This window comes from Clavelina lepadiformis, chromosome 3 (assembly GCF_947623445.1).
Source record: "Clavelina lepadiformis chromosome 3, kaClaLepa1.1, whole genome shotgun sequence".
Lineage (NCBI taxonomy): Eukaryota > Metazoa > Chordata > Ascidiacea > Aplousobranchia > Clavelinidae > Clavelina > Clavelina lepadiformis.
The window spans coordinates 7,505,671-7,529,031 of NC_135242.1; the positions used below are offsets into that span (position 1 = coordinate 7,505,671).

Here is a 23,361-nt window from a genome sequence, read left to right on the forward strand (position 1 = left end):
GTTAAGTAGTAGGCCTTACAACGGTTTAAAATGAACAAAAAATAGAGCAGTACGTTGGCAAAAAACCTAAGAAAGGGGAAAATTCAACCATTTCGTGAAAAAATGAATTTTTAAACTTGAACATAATCTCTAAATATCTGTATACATAGAGGTTATAGCTTAAGTGCGAATAGTTAAGCCTATTTCAAATAAATATTACACTATTAGATATGATGTTATGCTTCACTTCGCAACATTCTGCAAATTCGTGCTTTCCTCTCCACTTAGCCTAATTTAGGTATTAAATAACAAAATCCAAGAAACTGTTTTATCTTTATTTAATTTTTATTTTGAATTAACCTTTTCAACTCTCTAACTTTATTTTGTTAATAACGGGACGCGTGATACACAGTTAACTAGCGTCAAGGCAAACCTTTATTAAGCACGAATGGCATGGAATACCAAAATATGTGCATTCCATCCAGGGTTGGAGCAATTACTTCTACCTAGTAATCGAGTGAAGTTTAACTTAAATCGGAAAACTGGCTTAGCCTCCCTACCTGAACGCATAGTCAAACTACCACTCAGTGTTGTAATAATAATAACTCGAGTCATTGATTTCACCAGAGTCACATTTTTTCATGACTCGAGCCTTGTTATGGCAGTGGTGACTACAACAAAATAGAATTAAGTAACAAAACGGATGTTTACTGAAAAATTTCACTGCTTTGTAAAAAGCATCAATCGGATCGCTCGATCTTTATACGTCACACTAACCTCTAGTAAAAGCAAACAATTTCATTGTAGTGTATTTATGTAACGGGGACGTGTAGGTTATATTACATTTAAACAAATCAAAACATCCTCAACAAGTTAAACAACTCATACAGTAAAACACGTCCAGTTAGTACAAGTTAAAACGGTACAACATTAAGCAGTCATGCCAAATCGAACACAGAAAGATATAATATAACAACAAGATCAAAACAATACCAAAGCTTCTTGATACTGATATGAGTGGTATAAATACTGCATTAGGCTGGCGCACGAATAGCACAACCATCATCTGATAGAAAGTGATTAAATAGGAAGAAACATACGTGTAAGAATGATGCCTAATAAAATAATACAATCATAAAAATGTGAAACGGGCCCGCAAACGACAATGGTGATTTCATACAGAATAGGAAACGAACTGAACCTTCGTATATTAATTGAAGTAAGTTAGGTCACCATGCGAAAACATAAATAGCAAAAATCCGGAAAACTACTGCGTCACTCCCGCTGGAAAAAATAATACAAAATGAAGCAAAAATAGTGTTGTGAAGAGGGTAGGTAGAAATTAACTGAAAACGGCGAATATTATAAGTGATCAATACTAATGCTAGCAACACACATCATTGCTGCCAAACAGTAATTTCCAGAGAAGCAAAGAGCACTGGCAAAATAATCAATTCTAACAACACTTGCCGCAGAAATGACGTTCAAAAAATGCATTACTGGGAATTGTTAAAAACATTTATGGATTTTCGATAAACTATGGTCAAGACTAGGTAATCAGTATAAGTTGAGTCAAGCTTAAGTTTATTTGCCTTGAGCACAGTACGTTGGTAATAAGGTAAAATGACATCACGGATTCAGTTACTTAGTCAAAAGTAAAAATAATTGGCGTAGTAATTCGCACGCCATAACGACAACTATTTTATAAAACAACAACACTTCAATTTATGAAACCTGAAGTAATAATACATCAATAACAGGCAGAAATGACATGGAGCGGGAAATACCTTCAAGATTTTACGCTAAGCGTGTGCCCTTTTCTGTAATCAGAACGCGCTAGAGTGAATAGGATTCTTAAGCAGCCAAAGCTACTGTATTCTTCAAAATCATAGATAGGAAGCTTTGTCAGAATACACTTTAACCAGAAAAAGTTTTTTCTGTTGTTGTAAATGTGTTTCGGTTTCATAGAACGTCTCAATTTTTCTCAGGTTTTGATTCGTCACTTACTGTTGTTGAAATCTCGAGCACGTCGTCCGTTGATTGGTCAGTAGAGGACACCGTCTGCTGGTCGTCATCCTGAACATAAGCAAATATGTTATGCGCTTGCTTTACTTTATGTACTAGATTATGTAGTGCAATGAACATAAAGAATTTTACTAGTCCAAAAAAAACAAAAAAATATATTTTAAAGAAAATCCTGAAAAATTACTGGCAACGCTATAAATAGAACTTAAATTTCATAACTCAACCAAACAACTTTCCTGTACGTGATGAATTAGAACTGTTTCTTGCTGTGATAAAAAGCGTTTAAAGTTAGTTGTTCACTTACCCGCGGTTGTAGCCTCCTAGACCTTTGCTGACGTGGTTTAATTTCAAGCGATAACGCCCACAGCGCCTCTTCCGATAGAAAATCACTAAAACCGTCTAGTAACCTAATGACGTCATCGTCCTTTTGAAACGGGTATTGGCTGTTAAAAAGAAAGCATAAAAAGAGACTATATAATATTGTCATTCATTTCTTTAAATAGTTACAGGATTATTATAGTTTAAATAAGTATTTAAAGCATTACGAATGCAAATAAAATCCTCTCTAATAAACCGGTGAGTTAAAAGTTAAAACACATAATACAATACCTTTGTTTAAATCTTCTCATGGTGTCTAGGATGTTGAACTGCTGCCATCTCTTGCGAAAGTTGATTATACCAGGAGCAAGTTCGTCCTGGTTGCCGAGATGGATGAAAGTGAGATCTTGGAGGATGAGTCCTCTGCAAATGACAACGACAAATATCCTTAATTTAAATACATTAATACGTGTGTTCACGAATGATATTATTAATCAGAATTTAAAGTTGACAACAGCATAAGAAATACCGATTAGGTTATTAAAATGCAGCAGCCTATGCAGTACTCACAGGTAAGGTATACAAGGTTGGGATGCTTCAGCTAGCGCTTCCCTGTATGTTCTAAAGGATGAAGAACTGTCAATCAACCGACAGTATTCCTGCAAGCCTTCGCTTGTCTGCCGTTGCCATTCTAATCTTCTGACTGGGGCCGAATCCAAAGCGGATAAGACGGCCAGGTACGAATTGAAGTTATTCAATTTTCTTAAGTGCTGCAATAACAAATCCTCTGTAAGTTTTTATTGGTCACAACATAAAGCGCACAAGAGCAGCGATTGGTTGCAGTAGATATTAGTTACCCTCATTATTCTTATAAATTTGTTGAGTAATCGTTCACGATCTTGTGGCTTTTGCTGAGTGAGAATAATCGTTCGAGTCCAGTACGACATTTTATTAAAATGCTCCGTGAAGCGAGTGAGATGAGGCGAAAGATCCTCTGATTGCTCCTGAGCCCACTGAAGTACTTCAGGAATCTGATAACGAAAATAAAGTTATAAATTAATTTGTTGAAACAAATTTACCTTTATTGATTTTCAGTCTGTTTGACGGTATAGAATATTATTAAAAAAAAAGATTCTTAAGATCAACAGCAAACAATATGCTGCCAAACAAACCTCGATTTTTTGAAACATTTCAAGGTCAAGCAATGTCATTTGTTCAGCAATCTTCTCACTACTGAAGTCATGGACACTTAGAACTCTACAAAAATGTTATCAAAATCAAAAAGAGCTACACCAAATAAAAAATGTCAGCACTCTTCAGAGAAACTACAACGAAACGTCCACTAACTGAAAACCTGCAGTAAAAAAAAAATTACTTGGAAGATATTTGCAATGAAGCTAATGGCTGTGACAAGCTCTCAAGACTGTTTGTTTTTCTGTGTTCATATTTGACAAGGACTTTGTTGCGGAGAAGTTTTGCCAACATCAAGTCTCCTCGGCAAAGTAACTGGTAGACAAGCTCCATGAGAATGTCAAGAATTTTGTCTGTGATGTCAGCAAGACTGCAATAAGAAAATGTTATATAAAAAAGAGGAAGTCATAGCAAAAGCAAATTTATGATTGTAAAACAGAATAGCTGCGGTAACTACTCTAGAATAAATTAACTTGCCTTAATTCATCAACAACCCTTAGGAGAAGAAAGAACGCATTTCTACTGATTCTATTACTGATGCGGTCAGAAGATGATTCAGAACCGAAGTTCTTTTGCGTGATTTATGCAGTTAAGAAAATAATCCTTAAACTAAGCGATTTAAAAATAATGAAAATCATAACAATTTCCACTAATTAAACTAAGAGCACATATACCTCCGCCAAAGCAACAAACTACTCTTCAGTTGCATTTGTCATAATGCAACTTTTCTACACTGTAATTCGTTACTGTATAATGCGGCTTAAAATCATATTAACGTTCTGCCTTGAAGCAAACACTTAAACCCAATAATAAGAAAATCTAATCTTTTTGGCGGGTTTAATACCGCCAAAAAAATACTACCTTTTCCCTTGTATCATAACCAAAATATCTCACAAATTTGCCTAAAAACGAGTAAAAGGTGCTAACAACAACAAATGGTGCAAACAAACCAAAAAGTGGTATGAAAACATAACTCGTCTTGGCGGAGGTAATAAGGTAATCTAAAGGTTATGGTTTTAGATGCATTTGACAAAGTTTTCTAGTTTTATGACAACTGCTCATTTTAAAACTCTTACTAAACCATAAAAAATAACTGTATATAATAACTCTGCAAAGCAACAAAAAGGATATCGATAAAGCAATTTGTTCAGCAGCTCCATAGGAGAGATAAAAGTCCGATAAGTTGTTAGAAATGCTTCATAATAAATTAAGTCTGCAAAAAGACACAAAATGTCAGTACACTAAGCAGGAGATATTGATATTAAAAAGAACAAACATTTCATCAAAAAAAAATGTCCCCTGATATTAGGTATGTGCTCTTACTTTTTTTATTGGCCTCAGCAGCATAGACCGTGAGAGCATCGACACATCCAGCACACACCTCTGCTACAGCCTGGTCACCATGCCTGTGGAAGCTCAGATATTCAGTCGCACCCATCTCTTCCAGAAGATTTCCCGGATCCGATGGTGGCAACTCGCATCCGCCCCCATCAGACATGCTGTGCTTGTGAGATTTGGGAGATGATTGTTTCGACTCCATTGTTTTTGGTCGTCGCTCTCCTCTGGACGGGGAGTTATTTGTTGATGTTGGAACTGCAAAAAAATGATAACGACATGGCAACTGAAAAATCAAGTTGCTTATAAATAGATAAAAAATAAACAATGAAAGGTGACTGGAGAATAAGTTTGGTGATTATTTTTAAGCCTTTTGAAGCACCACCCAAACGTACAGGTTGTGACATTTAGGACGCAACTAACGAAAATGAATTACAACAGTGGCCAGTATTGAAAAAACAACAAGCTTTTCCATGTGATGAAGACATCATTTGTGGCATTAAAAGGTTAACAAAAAAATGCAGTTAGCAAACTGACATAATTCAAAATTAAACAGATATATTTAAAGGATATAGTAACAAAATCCTACTCTTGCCTTGTGCTTCATGTGGTGTTTCTTCTTTTGCAACTTCTCGTGTTTCATCTGAATTGTGTAAGAAAGATTGCACAGCAACATGTGACGAGTTTTTCTGAATGTGCAGAAACAACAGTAACCGTGATAAACAGCAATGACTTCTTTGTACAATGTGTTTTAAGGGACTGTATGTTGTTTTTATACAGCAATTGCAAAAATGGAATAGAACTTATCCATGCAATCGAACATAGTCATCGCAAACACCAAACTAAAAAACATGCTCCTCACCACAAGATCATTCTGATGCACGGTGGGTTCCACTCGTGCAGTTGTTTTACGTGGTAGTGGTGGCACAGAGTTAGTCTGTGGAAGTGCAACAGGAGCTTGGTGAACTAGATGCCACTCGTCAGTGTCACGATACAAATATGAATCCAACATCCTTTGCTGATTAACTCCGTTATGTTGTGGAGAGCTTTGATTTGATGTTGAGTCCATGGAGTGTAATCCGCGCTGTCGATTTAAAATCGAGGTTCGACGGAAACTTTTACTGGAGCGCTTCGGCAATATGGGTGGAGGTCTTTCAGGTTCATGATTAACATGATTCTCATTTATATAAAAGGACGAGTCTACAGGTGGAAATTTGAAGGCAGTTTCTTGGTAATCAGAGTCAGATATTGCAAAGCCCGGGTGGGAAGAAAAACCCTGATTATTATAAACTTGCTTTTCCCCAAGCAGCGAGGCAGATGGCGGTGAAGTATGAGCACGATGACGATGGTTTTGTGGCTGATAACAGAAGAGAAATGAGACCACTGAGCAATATCAGTTAAAATATTTCTAATGGCAAATAAACAGAAGCTCAACGTAAGCTTGTAATTCATTAGCAAATGCATTCAATTTGAATCACAATCACACCAAAATAAAAATATAAGTAAAACTGATTGTCTAATGCAGATTTGCAAGTGAAACTATAGGTATTATATCAATTATTGATCATTATAATCAGGTCATATTTATCCTAATGCCATAATCAAATCAGCAATACAGTACTGATAAATGCATGACGTCACAAGAATATTTTACAATATTTGACATCTCACCGGTTTAGCACTTTTTGGTGGAAGTGGAGGTGGTGTGACCACGACAGATCGCAAAGCTAAATCTGATGATGGCTGTTCCTGCAGTGATGAAAGACTAGTCTGAGATACATATGGTGGGGTCCAGTTTCCTGATGAAGCAATAGAAATGCTATCTCCAGATGGGTGATGAGGAGAGGAATGCTGTAAAGTGGAGAAATTTCATAACAATCACTGAAAAAATTGATTTTACAAATATGTTTGTTACTCAGTGTTTATCGGTAAAAGTTTCTAAGTTGTTTAACAGTTGTACTTCAAGTAACAAGAAATATTAAAGCAAAATATAGCCTACAACTTGACAAAACACAAATATAGCGTTCTCATACATTGTAATTTGGTGACCGTGGACTATAGTACTACTTACATCAATGGGTAATTGCAGTAAAAACATGCTTCTCCTTTTGTACTTAAAATGTTGGCTTTCTTATACAATAATACATTAATTAGATATCCGTTAGCACCTGTAATGACAGGACACTCCTTCGATCTTCATCACATGTTGATATGCTTGATACATTCGACTGCAAACTGTAAGCTCTAGATGTCCTGACCATGGCATTATTAACGATACGATCTTCTGCTCCATTAGCTGATGAAACGCCCTGAACTGAGTTGGAATGAGGCCGAAATGTTGACCGGCTGTCGGGTGAGGATGTCAATGCAGAGTCGGGCACGCGATATCTTCTTGCTGTTTCCCGGTAGATGTCGCGCATTGGCGGAGGCTGTGGTTGCTCTTGAGCAAACAGTTGCATGTACATGTCGACTGAAACATTTAAAGCAACAGGGTCAGACGTTTTTAAATATTAATACAAAAGTTTTTATAACACATACAGATGCCTTTGACGTCACAAACATTAATTTAAATTTCAATTAATTATTATTAAATTCAAAAACTTGCTACAAAATTAAAATGGGAAAGTTTTGTAAGGTATGTGTTGTAATGATCTAACAAGCAGCCAATAAAAGCTTATTGCAAGCTAATACTAACTTTTGTTTTTCTTAGTGGGAAGTGGAGGAGGTTCTTCATCTTCACTTGGTTGTAAATCTGGATCTGGAACTTCCAAACCCAAACCTTGACTGCCAAATGGTATCCTGAGAAATTCAGTCAAAAATATTATCAAATATGTCAAATCCTTCCAGAAAAGTTTAGCTTACTTTTTTAATTTCACCGGAAGAGCAGGTGGTACATCAAAATCTCCATTATAACTACTATTGAGTGACTGACGAGATGAACTATCAGCAGCATCATATCTTGAGTAGTTGGAGGCAGGACTGAAGATAGAAAAGGAAAAAGAATTGAGATCGAGTTGAAAAATTGGAGAAAGGCAACTCTTGCATTTACTGCCCATTTACATTTAGGCAAGGACTGAGTGCTTGTGGCTATTTTGGAAGCTTTCCTGCATATAACAGCTATCAAGTGTGCAAGCATAGCTACATTATACAGTTATGCATATTATATAATTGCATTTACAGTTAATATATTCTTAAAAAACAAGCAGTGTACATACATATATACCAAAATGTAAATTCAAACTTTTGCACCAGAAAAAATAAGTGAAGGAAAAGACAAAAACATTCTTTTCATCACAACAAGGAACAGACATCACAAAATCAAGATAAAAATATTTTTGTGTGCAATTTAAACAAAAGAAATGCACAAAATGTTGTATATACAGGCTGCTTATCATTTTACTCACATACCAGACTACAAAACAATAATATTAATAGAACAGGACAATAAATTCGTAAAATAAATAATCATTAACTTGTATACCTTAAACAAACAAAAGTAAAATCGCAATTTAGGAGGAAAGAAATTTGAACAAATTAAAATAAGAACACAATCAGTTTTATGGAACTCGATATCTGACAAGGTTTGTGGTGAGTGTGCTGCTGCAAAGCAACTTTGCGGAATTCTTTTCTCCACAGAAGAAAGCTTTAGCTTCTTCTACAATCCAAAAAGTAGTGCTCAAGACAACCAATAATAGCTTGGTCATATATCAATTGATGGACAACTAGTGTACATTGGAAGGTCGTTAACTCAAAGCTGAAGACGACCAAATAAATTACTTCGATTTATCCAAAGCAGATACAATTTTTATGACTATAACTATAAACATTTTGCTAGAACCCTTTAAGTTACGTAGAAAGTTACATTTTATCTTTTTTCTCCCACTGATTTTCTATGCTGTTCATGAGCAAAATAGTCTGGATGCTCAAGTGCGGAAACATTCAACAGAATGTTACTTTTGTTCTAAAAACCTACTGTAATTCAAGTAACCTCATGGAATTTAGGTATGTTTAGACACAATAGAAAAAAATCAGTTTAGAAACAATGGATGAAAGTAGTTCTCCTTTAAGCCACTTCACAGAAAGGACGTTTTTTTTTATCAACAGATCAAGGTTTTTAAAACATACAACAGGGCCTAATTTCCAAAAACGTTGTGATTATGTGAAAGCAATTAAGGACCTTTCCCATTAAAGCTGGTCAGCCTATTATGACTACCAAGATGTAGCAAGTTACACAGACACCTACCATTTTGAAGAGCTTGCAAAATTTAACTAGAACCTAGCAATGAGAAACCATTCAAGAACAGATGAAACAGAAACAGATGAAAGGAGCAAGATCAGCCATGTTAATTAACTACAAAGGCACTTAGCAAAATTCCAATACAATAACTATGTAATTTGTCATATAAAGCCTTTTTGACATCACTCCCCAATGAATTGACCATAGCATATATCATTACAAATACTCTGGATCCTGTTACAGCTATTGTGGACTTGTGGTGTAAATGTATAAGTAATTTTTACAATTTAGTTCTAAATATTGTTATTTTTCACCACCAAGTAAACCTCCGCAAGGTTATTTCAATTAAAAACTGTAACTGCAAGGTATTATCTTGTGTGATACTGAATAATTTTGGAAAGAATGTGACAGAAAAAAGAAAATGATCACAAAAAAACAGATTATGTGAAAGAAGCCTCCAAACAAAACAAAACAATGAAAAACACTACCTGGTTTTTGTTTTAATGATACAAGTACAAAAGGCAGAGAATGATAAAAATAAGCACATTTTCGCAACAACGTAATTGCAAGGTTAGGAAAACGTGAGGTGAATAGCACAAAAGAATCAATTGTGATGATTAGAAAAGGCTTGCAGGTTGAAGAAAAATCAATATATCATCACTCCATGCTTCAGATTGTACAATGCTCGCAGAAATGGTGAAATCAATTTAACAAGATTAAAGACGTTTTTGTGTGTAAGTGCAAGGCACAAATTTCATGCAACACCACATGCCCACAAACACATGTTGAGCATGAGTCATGCTTTGCCTGTTATAGTATACAGTTGACATTACTATGCATTGACAGTCTATCTGTTGTTGTGGGAAATGTCAATGCTTGCAACTGCTTATGATGTCAAAAGGATACATTTCCTTCATACTGTACAACAAAGGTAAAAATGATAACATTCATGCAGACACTTTGACAAGCCTTCTTGGCAGCTATCATTGCTTGTGTATCAGTTACACGTTTACATGCAGCCTAGCTTCGAAACTTTACGTACCATATATTTATATTACTTTGCAAATATTATTGTTTCAAATGTGCCCTTAGTTGCCAACAAACTAAATATATATATTTGTATAGCACTTTGACAAATTCATTCTAGCAAAAGATTGCTTCCTGAATTGAATGACCCCTAGCGTACAAGAAACACATTTGCAAACAAACAGTAGTAATATTAGCGTCAGAGTCTGCACCACATGCATCATCACCATCAATTACATCCTGGTGTTTGATTAATAAAAGAGGCAAAGGCAGTAGAATATGCACGCACGGGAACAATCAAACGCCTAAATTGGTGAGTCAATTTCTGAATTTCCAATATCCATTGATTACAATGAACTAAGCAGCAGCTTTCGAAAACAGTAAAGTAGCTTGGCATCAAGACAATGAAATTGGAAGTAACTATGGTTGACAGTTTTCCTACATTACAATGCAGGTTTGTTCAGCAATGACAACTTACTGGCAGCAATGATACTATTTTTAGTAACAGCTACAAGTGAAGTTTTTCTGTGAGTTACATGTGAAGTACTTTTAGTGAGCTCATTGTGACGGCTACAAGGAAACAAGTATCACACCATCTTGCTTTTAATTATGATGTATATTTTCCAATAGTGGCCGATGTAACCACACTTACCAACCAGTAAATGCAATTTTTATTTTTAATGTGACTTATTTCTGATAAGGTGACATTTTGAAACAGCAGATTAACCCAGGAGCAATAACAGTATAAAGGAAAAAATGCTGTAGTAAGCCATCAAATAATGGACACAGTAATAACTCAAACAATGTATATCATAACTCAGATATTAAAACAACAACAACAACAAAATTCTGACAAGAGAAATACAATGTCTATTGTAATGTTATTACACATGAATTAACACAAACATTCTTCATGCTTAAGTTGGACAAGAGACTATCAAACAATCATGCATATTATGATGACTACAGCAGCTCTTACCTGTCATACAAGCAACCAGTTGAGGTTGCATGGCGTGGGGAGGACCAGTCATCGGCACTTGCGAAGCTGCTCTCACTAAGCTGGACTCTCGAAACACCATCAGACCAGCTAAGTGTAGTAAATGAATTACATGCAAGTGTAACATGCACGGGACATTCATGGAAAAGTGGTAGTGTTTGGTTGCTACTTTTAAAAGCCAGAAGCTTGCAATTAAGTTGTCAGTAAAAATGCCATTAATAATCAAGTTCAAGCATTAAAAATAATCAATTAATTCAAACATGATATGGTAAACAATTATATATACTGGTAATAATATACACAATTAAGTAAAAACATTATTGCTTGGAATTAAAAATCAACATTGAGTTGGTAAGTAAGGGTTGCAAGATGGAAATGGGGTGACAACAATCAAAATGCTTATGCAATCAATAAAGTTGACTTTACCTGACTGGAAGTAATATATTGGGATAAGACAAAGGTCTCTCTTGGTTGGGTGTCTGAGGTGCAGAGCTGTGTTTGCTTTCTTTTACGGTAGCATCTGACCGCAGCAGAGCATAATCTCCAGCATCGATAGTGTCATTGTTTTGCCACGCTCTGCTTGAATTCAAGTAGTTATGATGGGTTTGTTCAGATGTTTCACCAACAAGTAAGTCACAGCTATCTGTTGCACAAAAACACAAACACTTACGCATTACAAAACTGTTATATGCAATCACAAAGGGAAGACATTGAGATTTTGGGTAGAAAATCTAAGTATCTATCAATATCTGGTTTTTAGACTTTGATTTTTACTTTTCAGATAAGCTGAGGTTTGTTGTGTAGTAGCAGTCCCATACAAATACAAACACTCATTCGCAATACCCGTGTCTGTGCTCAAGGTACTGGAGCAGAAACTGTTCCTATCACCGGTATTGTTAGACACATGTCGTGGCAACGCTGGGGGAATAAGATCTTGTTGAGCAAGTAAGGATTCCTCGGACCGTGTCAGGCCTGGGACCCCAAAAACCACCAAAGAATTGTGGCTAGAAGTATTCTGCAGATACATATAATTAGTATAAAGCTATTGCACCACCTAATAATAAAAAGTCAGAGATATTGCTGCAGTAGATAAGATGAAATAAAAATGATGTGCATACATAGAAATCCTTGAACTTTGCAAGATAGACTGTAAAACCAAACTAGAACTCATTTTACAACTAGAAGCAATGCTTCAGTGTGCAATCTATGACTACTGATTGCTTATAAATGGAATACTGAAATGGTATTGAATTATTTGCTGACATCACATTTTATCTGATATCAAATCTCTATGAATCATGGTATAGCCTACTCTAGTGACAGTGTACCACAAACGATTAAAGTGATTTTACCGTTTTTAATGTGTAACCTACTATTAAACCTTACCATTAGCAGTATTGTGTGATTAATACTACTTTACTTTAAACAATTTGAAATCTATGCCTAAATCTATGTGGATGGAACAGCCCAGATACTAGAATAAGCTATAAAACTGTATTCATTGACATTATTATATACATAAATCATGTGAATTACAAATTTAGCATCAGCTTTACAGTCATAGTAAGTGCGAGTACACACAGGTTAACAGAAAAATTAAGTAAAGCTTCACCATACAATAATACCATGGCCATTTCACTGAAGTAAAAAGTGCTAACGATATGGATGCCCTGCACCAGCCCACATGATGGGAAATTGCATAGGTTGCACCATATAATAGAAATTATCTAAGCAAATACCTTGTGCAATGCACTAATGCAGTGACATGAACATATTTGATGTTTGAACTATTGAACTATTTTGTTGGTGATGGGCATAGAAAAACATAAAAGACTTTATAAGTAATCAAACGCTGTTTAACAGCTACAGCAGGTTAATTAATTATTTCCTAATAAAAACAACACTTGCTGTCAGCACTTTAAGGTCTCGCTCTGATACTAGTTACTTGTATGTATACAGTGTAAATAACTATGACATCCTTTCAAAACAGAAATAGGAAGCACTTACGTCATCTGATGGATTGAAAGGGGTTACAATGCCAACTGGCTTACTGCAGTTGCCTCGTTTTTTAGGTGGTATTGGTGGAACTCCTTGTGTATATGTGCCCTGTAGTGGGGGCTTGGGGGGTCCCAGCACTGACATTTCATCTTCTTGCTTGTGATAGCTCAACTGGCTGCAACATGATCATAAGAATTAGACTAAAAGCTTTCAGGTAAAAATCAAATGCGTTGAGCGATGAGTCTGTTATAAAAGTAAATCACAGAGGATGCCCATTGCCCACAGTGGCCCCAATCCGTAACAATTTCATCAAAAGAACAGAACTATCATTGATTACAAAACAATAATTACTGGAAGAAGTTCAACAACATACTGAGTTTACTACACTAAACCCGTAGAAAAGATACATGTATATATATATATATATATATATATATATATATATATACATCTTCTTTTGACAAAACTATTCATTTCAATTTATTACAGTTGATAACATTTTTCCGAAATATCATGATAAAAAAGACAGTTTACAATAGGGTACTTTGATACCCCCTCTGTACTTTGATCAAGAATATATCCAAATATTAAAGAGCTTATAATACTGTAGAAGCATACAGAAAATACAAGGTTACTATTTATAGCATAATTACGAAATTGTTCAACTAGGCGCAAAACAGCTGAGAAGAGTGTGTGTTGTGTTTATATATGGAAGAATGTGTCTCCGTAAGATTTTATTAATCACATAATGAGCTGCTAAGAATAATGCTAACAACAGCGACACAGCATTTAAATTTAGCTCTTGTTTATCACCATAGATGGACTTTCTCCTAAATCCATGTAAAGTATATAGACAGGATTACAAGTGCTAAAGATTTAGACAAGGACTGGAACACGAGCAAAGTAGAAGTAACAGAAAACGTGTAAGACCGAGAAGTATGTATATTTAATATCAAATCACCACTGAGAAAATACACCTACACAATAGATTAGTAATACTTTCAGTACAGCCACTATGGATTATAGAAAACAATGACTTAAAACAGGCCTCTAGTTTTGGTAAACACTAACAAACGCAGGTTATCTTGTATGAAAATCAGTAAATTGAAGGAAACCAACATCAGCATACTAACTTGACCTACACATGTACATGTACTACATCACACAGTAGTATAGAAAAGGAAACATTCTATTTTATACTTCCACTTTCTAAACCAGCATATATAAGGTGGTGTGAAACAACCCAACACACCAACCAACTCATTTCGCAATTATAGTATGCCTATAATAAGCATGGATGACTTAATTCACAATCAGTCTGTTATATGGTATTTATGCTAATTTTCAAAGACTATGTGACTTGTCAGTGAACTTTACAGACATTTCATAGCAATGCCTATAACTTTTAATTTGCTGCGCTTTGGTAGACAGTAAGTATAGCATAACATTTACAAAGAAAATGTAATTATTTAATTTTTCTACTGAAATGTGCCATAAATGCAATGGAAAATCCGTGTAAATTGTGCATGCACATTTAATAAGACCTTGTAATTTACTTATACATGTAAAACACAGTTAGCTACAGCTATAGCATATATAAATTAAGGCATACCATGCATTTCAAGCTAGCCAATCTAGTCCAAGTCACCAATTAGCGGTAATGAAAATGACATAATAAGCAGGCTTTTAGTGATTCGTGTTTATAATGTAAACTGTATACTGGCATTAAAATGTGTTATGAGAGATACAAGCGCTCTATAAAATAACTGCTACAAGAACTGCTCTATAAATGCAAAAGTCATATGAAAGATATACCTGATTGCAAGAGCCAATGAACGACTTCTATGGTAAGATGAACTTGTAATTCGCAAAGAGCCAAAAGCATCAGGCAAACTGAAGTGAAAACAACAAGCATGATTCAAAGAATCATAACTTTGATTGTGCCGTTACTATCACTACTAAATAGCATGCAACATGATAATGACTACGAAAGTGCTCATAAGCAATGCACAGACAAGCAATTGCATACCAGATGTATTACTTTAAATGGTACGGTTTTTGCTGTTAACAGTGTAAGTGACATGGTGGCACACAAATATTTCAGTAAATGGGAATGGGATGGGCAACTTCATTCTAATAAAAAATATTTTAAAATGGAAAAATTTTTGTTATTTTTACTGAATTTAGAATTGACCTAGTTAATTTGGCATTTGGTTCATACATGGTTATTTAACTTATATATATATATATATATATATATGAACTGGATATATATCAATTATATATAAACTGGATGTGGACACGTCGAAATGAAAAAGATTTGGATTTAATAGAATATTTAATTTTATAAGAATTTGATATCCATGTGAAGCTGAATCAAATCAAAATCAACCAACTTCGCCTATTTGCATTCAATCGAAATATTTGCTAAGTAACTGAATCATGGTTAACTTTTCATCTCATTGGTGAATTGCAGAAATCAACCTGTTTTTGGCATGTATGAAAATATCTGAAAAAGTCTCACAAGCATTACCATCTTTACTGTAAATCATATAATAGAAAACCTTTTGCTTCGTTTTTAGTTCAAGCAAAACAATTGACTTAGATAAACATATCCCAACTTTGATAAACATATGCCTTGTAGATCCATAAGTAGAAGGACAAGAAATGACACATTTATATTCATACAACTCCTCAATAAACATGATTAAGAAACTATGCACTTGTTATGTCCACTGGTAACCAGTAATCACACAAACTGGAAACGTTTAGCAGGACGCGCTAAAAAATCTTATATAGTACATGACTACAGCAGGAAAAACTTAAGCCTGTTATACAAAGAAATACATCGTAGAAGACATAATTAAGATAATAGATTTTTGATAAACAGAAGATTTGAACTGTGCTACTCAACCCAGCCCACCATTCCGTACAGCTAAAGAGGAAATGCTGTACTAGAAAATGTCAAATGCTGAACTACGGATAGCACAATTTTTAATTATTGTTTTTCATTGGAGATAGAGATTGTGCCACCAGTGAAAACTGCATTGCCAAGCACATGCAGTGACACACAGTTAAATATATATATCGTCTATTAGTGTAAATAATTATGTTAATCATTATCTGTCATTTGCACATGCTGAAATAAATTCAATTACAAACCTAACAGCACGTGTGGGTGATAAAGGTGAGACTGGGGCACTCTTCCGAGCCTGTATTTTATTTACAGCTTCACTAACCAGTTCATCGACACCTCTTTGCACGGATTCTGCAGACAAAGCAGTAAATAAACAAGCAAGCAAAAATATATTTAAACAGTGATCACTGATTTTGAAAAGAATATGAATGTAGCTGGGATAGGCAGGTTTTTATGTATGATTACAGACAAACAGTCATGAGCTGTGCTGTTATAACACCAGTAATGACATCATTACGCAAACAATAACATCAAGTAGTAAACTGATAGTCTCACAAATAATTACATTTATGGCCAGGTCATTCACATATTTGCACAATAAATCTCAGATAGGTGGCAATTCTTTTGAACACACTGGTTTACGATTGTCCTACGGTGAATGCTATGATGCAAGCCGCTATCCATATTACATTTGATTTATATCAACTTCAAATTCTCTTATTTATATACTTATTATTTCAGGAACAGCCTTAAAACGTGTTTCCTGGGTGGAATCATCTGTCGCCAGAAGCATAGTGTCAGCCCAGTGAACAAGATTGGCTAAACTTTGAATAACATGGCTTCGACAAGACATAAGCACCGAACTAGCAAAATCAACAACAAATTAACCTATAGCAAGTAATTTGACAACATTTAAGCACTTTACCGAAAAAGAACAGGTTTAGTTTTCTAATTTGTATATTAAAAAAATCTTACAATATATAGAAGATAAAAAAGCCAGTAACTATAATTGTGAAATATATATGTATTCTATTTAAGGCCCTGGTGGTGAGACAGGTACTAAACATTTTTTTAAGGCAGAAGTTAGAGTCATACAGACTACAAAACCTTTTAAACCATATTTATAAGTAATTACGAGCAAAGGCATAAACAATTATATCACCTGAATTCTGGAGCATACTGGGTTCGTGAAAGCTGGTCAAGAATATTAATAATAACTTCTAAAACCCGAGAAGCAGAACCAGAAAATTGTTCTGTTCGTTTTTTGGCAACTATGGCTTCAAAGTACATTAAGCCCACTTTAACTTCTTTACATAAATCATGTAGTTTGTTTTCATCATTATCCTGAAACAGTTATCAAGTATTTTAATAGATAGGTTCAACACATTTTATTTAAAAATATACACAAAACATCCCAATTACTATGCTAACATATTATTGGGTTTCGTAACGTGAAGTAACCAGAAAAACGTTGCGCCCTTGGAAGCCTGATCAAGTTACCTGCACCAGTCACAGTAGCCTTAGCAAATTATTAAATAACCTTGCTTGGAAAACACTGACACTTTGGTGGCATATTTACCTTTTTTGAAGCAGCCTCTTTTGGTCTTAAATCTTCCTGGCTACCAGATGGCGAATGGCCACGTTTATCATGATGTCTTCTGCCTGCAAATTTAGTAATTTTATGTACATAACATTTCCCACAACAACAGTTTTTACATAAAAATATTAATGGCCACTGAGATTGAACTGTGGTAAAGCTATGGAAGATTAAGTATACATAAAACATGGGCATTGTTCAATGATTAAAACTACTGTACACCACTTTTACGGACCCAAATTACCTTTTCCAGGCCTCTTATATTGACGATACTTTTCTTTGGATGATTTAAATGACTCTGTAATCTTTTGACGTGCAACTTTCAACTTTTTAGTGACTTTTGTACTTCCGTCAGGCCCAGCAGGGGGTTCTAAATAATAAAAGTTAATAATTTAGGAAAAAATGAAAGCTTGTAAAGTCTGCATCAAGCATTTTAAAAGTAACAGTAGATAAAATGATCGTACATTTTGTGATCAATGTTCAGGAGTGTTAATCTATAAGCTAGTTTGCATATAGGTGTGGAGACATTTCATATTTTACTTCGGGAGTTTGTTCTGGATCGATGTGGTCCAAACAAACACCAGCATGGGTAACTTTTGCCCGCCAAGATACTTTATTTCCCCGGATATAATTTGCATGAATCACAGCTTAACTTAACCTTACAATATAAATGTGTTTACAACCACAAAGCATAAACATTATATACTTGATATTTTAATACATTGGTTTGACATACTGGAGTGCAAGTGAAATAAAATAACATAAACAAAACTGAAAATGAAAACTTGATTAGTATCTTTTCACAGTAGGTAATTATATTAGCAAAACATCTGCAACTATTAAACCAACACTTGACGAAAATGTAGTTGAATCTGAATTAGCTTTCACTAACTTCCATAGGAAATGCTACTTGCATTTCTTATTTTGACTCATTGATATTAATAACACTACAATTAATTGCGCTGTTATTTGTGTCAGTTTTCTGTGATTCATGCAAATCTCGGGGAGCCAAAAGTTCCCCACAACCTGTTTGCGTGCAAGGTGCAATAGGATCACGGCGATCACTACATGCAGGAACTGAGGATGCTACTGCAGACAGAACTCTAGAAATTGCACCGTCCAACTTGAGTAAAGATTTACATCCTTTGAGATTAGTGCACAACAAACATAACCTTAACACATTTAGCCATATCATTCATCTTAATTAATTAAAACACATTTGAGATTTGGTATATATGTATACTATTGACTACTTAAGATATGCTAAAACAACATTTAAAAAAAAATACAACTTTACTCTAGTAAATATCTTCAATTCGTTTACCTCGTTTTTCTGCGGCAGAATCAGACATGACTTTATTCACAGAACGGGTTGATAAAGCAAAGCCAGTAATGTAACATTACAACATATCACATATGCCATGAATCATATTAATAAAGTTCAAACTGTTGTAGCATATACTAAATAACACAATTCTTCTTTACTAACAACGACTTATCCTACCATACATTAACTTCTTTTTATCCATTATGTACAATGTCTATCTAAGACAACAAATTAACAAATAACCAAGTTATCATTCAATCACATTATTAATAAAATACATCTTCTGCAAAAACCTAAAACTAATATCAACTGTGTAGCTTAAACAACACTCAAAGGTGGTAAGCAGCCACCAGTTTATGACGGACTGCAGAGTATGGCCATTTTCAGCAAAATCTTGCATATGCCATAAAATCAAAAATGACAAGGGCAGGTGCACAAAGAAGCTTGGGCACACTTGGAGTGCACAATTTACACAGTTCAACAAAATCAACCTTTAAATGCGTTGAAAATTGGGTGAGTATAAGCTCTTTGTCCAATTCAATAAATGCAGATTTAACTCATGGAAAAACAAATATTGAGCGCGCCTTGATGCCAAACTCTGCAGTCTAATGTTTATGAAGTTATTTTTAGAGTAATTTTTCCTTTGTGGTACCAATTCTGCATGGAAAGTTCGCCCTGCACGAAGGATCTGTATTTTACTCCCCAATCCGCACGGGTGTTTATCTCCAAAAATCAGCGATATAACTGATTTCACAATTTGTTTTGTTACAATTTGTAATTACTACTGTGGTTATGTAAAGTTTAAGCTAATAGACAGTACTAACACGAGTCCACGACCTCTCTACTTGTTCACAACGTCATTGTGTTATGTGCTACAGCTAGAAATGTCCACAAAAATTAAAGCTGAGATTATAAGTTGTCGATAGCCGAGCAAACTTGGTATTGCTTCACTTTTATCACAAAATTTTTACTGGTTTTTGTTGTAAACACTCTAGATTCTAAGACGACGCTGCAGCTGTATTATTGCAATCCAACCTTATGTTGTTACACTGAAAAATTTTAGAAATATTGTATAATATGGAAATAAAGCATAGTGTACTGTGTACAGTTTGGGTGCCCAACACTTTGGTGTGATAATTTAACACGTCCGCAATGTATTTTTACAGTATGTTTAGTACAAAGACAACTAGCCACTGTGAACTGTCTAGTTTTAGTCAGAGTTCTATCTAAGTTTTATTACAGAAATTTGGAGGCAGCCTAAACTTTCAGTACAGATCTAAACAAATAGAATTGAAATTGTCTAATTTAGTAGTTTCCTTTAAATTATGTTCAGGTACAATCCGATCTAAGGTATTTATTTTTGGTTGAAATTATCCTGTGACGTCTGATGTTTTGTTAATATGATTACATCATTAGCAATTTGATTTTTTTTATTGTGCCACTTGCTATTTGTGTTTACAACTTTTGGTTTTTGTACTTCACATTTCATACCCAATCTAATTTCTAAATCACACGATACTGTCTTTATTTCTTCTGTCCTTTACGATCATGACGTCTACCATAGTGTAGCTTACACAAATATGCAAGTATAATTTCTGTAATATAGTGGGTGATATGGCATGATAATCTTTATCCTCGGACAAGAGGAAAGTCTTTGCACGTTAAACTCGCTAATGATTCCCCATCGCCGAAGCCCTGGTTACCAAGCTAATCTTTGTGCAAGTTACGATTGTCACACAATTTTTATTTTGTTTTTTTGATAGTATTGCTCAAATTTAGAAATGTCTACCGGTCCACTGAACAGGAGCAAGTGTTATTAATGCCATGCTCAAGGGCATTACAGCACCACTGGGTATCCATCACGGAGCATGGGTCGCATTTATTGCGAGGCCAGTGCTCCAACCACTCTGCTACCAAGCACCCTAATAGCTTAATATTCAAGTCTTCTCAGTTCTTAACAAGTAGCACTGAGCAGCACCGTAATGAAACAACAGGAACTCCAATATGTTTATATTAGTAATACAGCAAGTTTGATAGGTATTGAATGTGGTTTGTATATGTGCATGATATGATGTTAGAAGGCATTGTGGCCTGTCGCCAAGGATTGGCGTGGTGGATAGGAAAGGCTAGCGAAAGTGGTTTCACGCCTGATGAACAAACAACTAAAATTTCCTTCTTTTTGTACATAACATGAAGAAATGACGTGTAAATAAAAAAATTGATGTTGTTTTTGTCCGTCCACTAATTAAATTTAGCAAAGCAGTTACTATTAAAAAATAGGCTGCCACTATTTCACTAGAAAAAATCGTGCGTACGAAGCTATTTTTCAGTTTCTTCTTAACCTAAGTTAAATTTTGTAATTAAGTAACCTAAAACTACCTTCTAATCTAAATCTACCTCCAATAAAACCTTAAATAGCTAAAATCAACCGCCCATTCTCCTAACCTAACTGCCTATCTTTAACAACAGGCTGCATGACCTACATACGAAGAAATAGTCATTTTGTAAAAAAATGATGGTTTTGTAGCGATCCTACCTGTGTCTAGAACGGTAGGCCTAATTCTCCACAAGGTAACAGGACAAGTATATAAGTTCATTTCCAAAGTTTCTGTTAACAACGATACGAAAGGTTGCATGAGTGAAGGTTGAGTGCAACTTAAATGCAAATCGCGATACAACAGTAACACAGAGGCTACTTTTAACATTCTAAGTCCGAACGCGAAGAAATAAAATCAACGGTAAAAAATCTGGTAAGTCGTGCAAATTCCCAAAAAAATCCATCACGCAAAATCTAAACGTTCCAATCTGGGTATCAATAAACCCTTTCCGAGTTACAGCCGTCATCTTGTTTTAGGTTGAAATTCTTTTTCAATCACCTTTACATGTGTAAAGAAATTGTGTAAAAAACGACGTGTAAAGAAATTCATATTTTATCAACTTGAGCGAAATCTTTGCAAGCCGATGCCTAAAACGTTTGCATTTAAAAAAAGAATCAAAGCGGGAATTTCCTTTGTCAGATTGTTAAGTAAAGGCAATTGAAAAAATCTTGCCATCCAAAACACGATGGCAGCTGTAACTCAGAAAGAGTCTATTACAGTTATTAAACTTGCATCCCATACTCCAGTTCATTCAGCAGCCAATCAATACACCGCATATAGTTGTACACGCTATAGGCTAGGTAGGCTACCGGAAGCCTAAAGGCCTAGACCAGACTGCAGAGTTTGGCATAGGCGCACTCAATACTGCTTTTACTGAGGTTAAGTGCATTAAGAGTATTTTTGCAAACCGCACTTGTCATTTTTGGTTATTTGGTGAACTCAAGATCTTGCTGAAAACGGTCATACTCTGCAGTCCGGCTACAGGCCTTGTTGAAGTTCGGTAGTTTACCGCCTACCGGTATATTATTTTTAATGTCACAAAACAAAAACAGGTAGCCTGCATTTACATGCAACACCACTATGTTCTTCAGTCCTACGTCGCTAACCTAATGCGCCCTTAGCCAGTAGACTGGGCTAAAGCTATGTTCATATGGTAGCAGAAACATTTTGACAAATGGACTCTGCGGTCATAAAAATCTTAAGCACTTAACGTTAACCATTTACATCAAACATAAGGCTCAATTGGTGAAAAACAGAACTTTATTTACCAGTTTAAAAGTTTACGGTATTTAACTTTTTTACCAGTTGAGCCTTATATTTGATGATTATTATGCCTGGAGGCAACCACAGTATAGTTAACCATTTACTTTCATAAGCAAGAAAGGAAAATTCAGGAAAGAAATGAACCACTTTCTGTTGTGTTGATGACCACTATCCGACCGATCTGAAGAAAAATTAATGAAGGAACTATAGGTTGTTTTTACAAAATGCAGCTTGCTTATGTACGACTATTCGTTAGGGTAACTAAAGCAAGGGGTGGTGTAACTGCAACCACGCTAAACTGATTGGTGGAAATGCTGCAGATTCAAAAGTTATTATTTTAGGCTCATGCATAGGCATAATCGTACACAAAAAGATGGTTTATAAAGAGTTTAAAACTAAGAAGCACACTTTTACTGTATACTCTGTGCACAGACCACTGACCTAAGGCAATGGATCTAAGAGCAAACCAACACAATAGTCATTCAGGTAACGTTTGTTACGTCACTTTCGTACCGGTAGAATAATTGGAACTCTGTTAGTGGCTGCTGGTTATGCAGGTTGTCATTCAGTACTAGTTTTGAAAGCAAAACAATGACTTCAGAACAGATATTTCTATTTTCTACAGAATTATTATTCAGACTTTTTAAGATAACCCAGCGAGCTTAGAGGAAATGGAAACATGTTTTCTATGTTAGGAAAATTACAGAAGTCTGTAGCAAAGGCTTGAGCATTTCATACATGATTTTAATCTACGCTTTTAGTTGATTGGTAAG

General features: G+C 35.0%; 1 protein-coding gene across 6 annotated transcripts; it reads right to left on the reverse strand.

Annotated features, from left to right (window-relative positions):
• Positions 1-770: 770 nt before the first annotated feature.
• Positions 771-22,572, reverse strand: LOC143449498 (rap guanine nucleotide exchange factor 1-like). 6 transcript variants are annotated; one of them, XM_076949723.1, is made up of 27 exons: positions 18,945-22,572; positions 17,865-17,990; positions 17,603-17,685; positions 17,186-17,367; positions 16,753-16,886; positions 16,269-16,374; positions 14,922-14,999; positions 13,116-13,281; positions 11,952-12,123; positions 11,535-11,751; positions 11,091-11,198; positions 7,711-7,827; positions 7,544-7,647; positions 7,017-7,318; positions 6,520-6,699; positions 5,711-6,205; positions 5,438-5,537; positions 4,837-5,106; positions 4,645-4,726; positions 3,991-4,089; positions 3,698-3,883; positions 3,495-3,579; positions 3,180-3,353; positions 2,893-3,092; positions 2,614-2,745; positions 2,309-2,447; positions 771-2,055 (listed from the first exon to the last, which is right to left on the reverse strand). In XM_076949723.1, the coding sequence occupies exons 1-27, from the start codon at positions 18,970-18,972 to the stop codon at positions 1,954-1,956; spliced, it is 4,167 nt and encodes a 1,388-aa protein (XP_076805838.1). In that variant the 5' UTR covers positions 18,973-22,572; the 3' UTR covers positions 771-1,953. The 6 variants fall into 6 exon arrangements, with proteins under 6 accessions (XP_076805838.1, XP_076805839.1, XP_076805841.1 ...); XM_076949724.1 differs by having other exon boundaries at positions 5,444-5,537; positions 18,945-22,571; XM_076949726.1 differs by lacking the exon at positions 11,091-11,198.
• Between the last annotated feature and the right edge of the window lie 789 nt (positions 22,573-23,361).

Coding starts and splice junctions, on each gene's coding strand:
- LOC143449498 (XM_076949723.1), bottom strand. CDS start 18,972: ATGTCTGATTCTGCCGCAGAAAAACGAG. Junction 17,686..17,864: donor ATATAAGAGGCCTGGAAAAG/GTAATTTGGGTC, acceptor CTAAATTTGCAG/GCAGAAGACATCATGATAAA. Junction 2,056..2,308: donor CTAGGAGGCTACAACCGCGG/GTAAGTGAACAA, acceptor GCTTATGTTCAG/GATGACGACCAGCAGACGGT.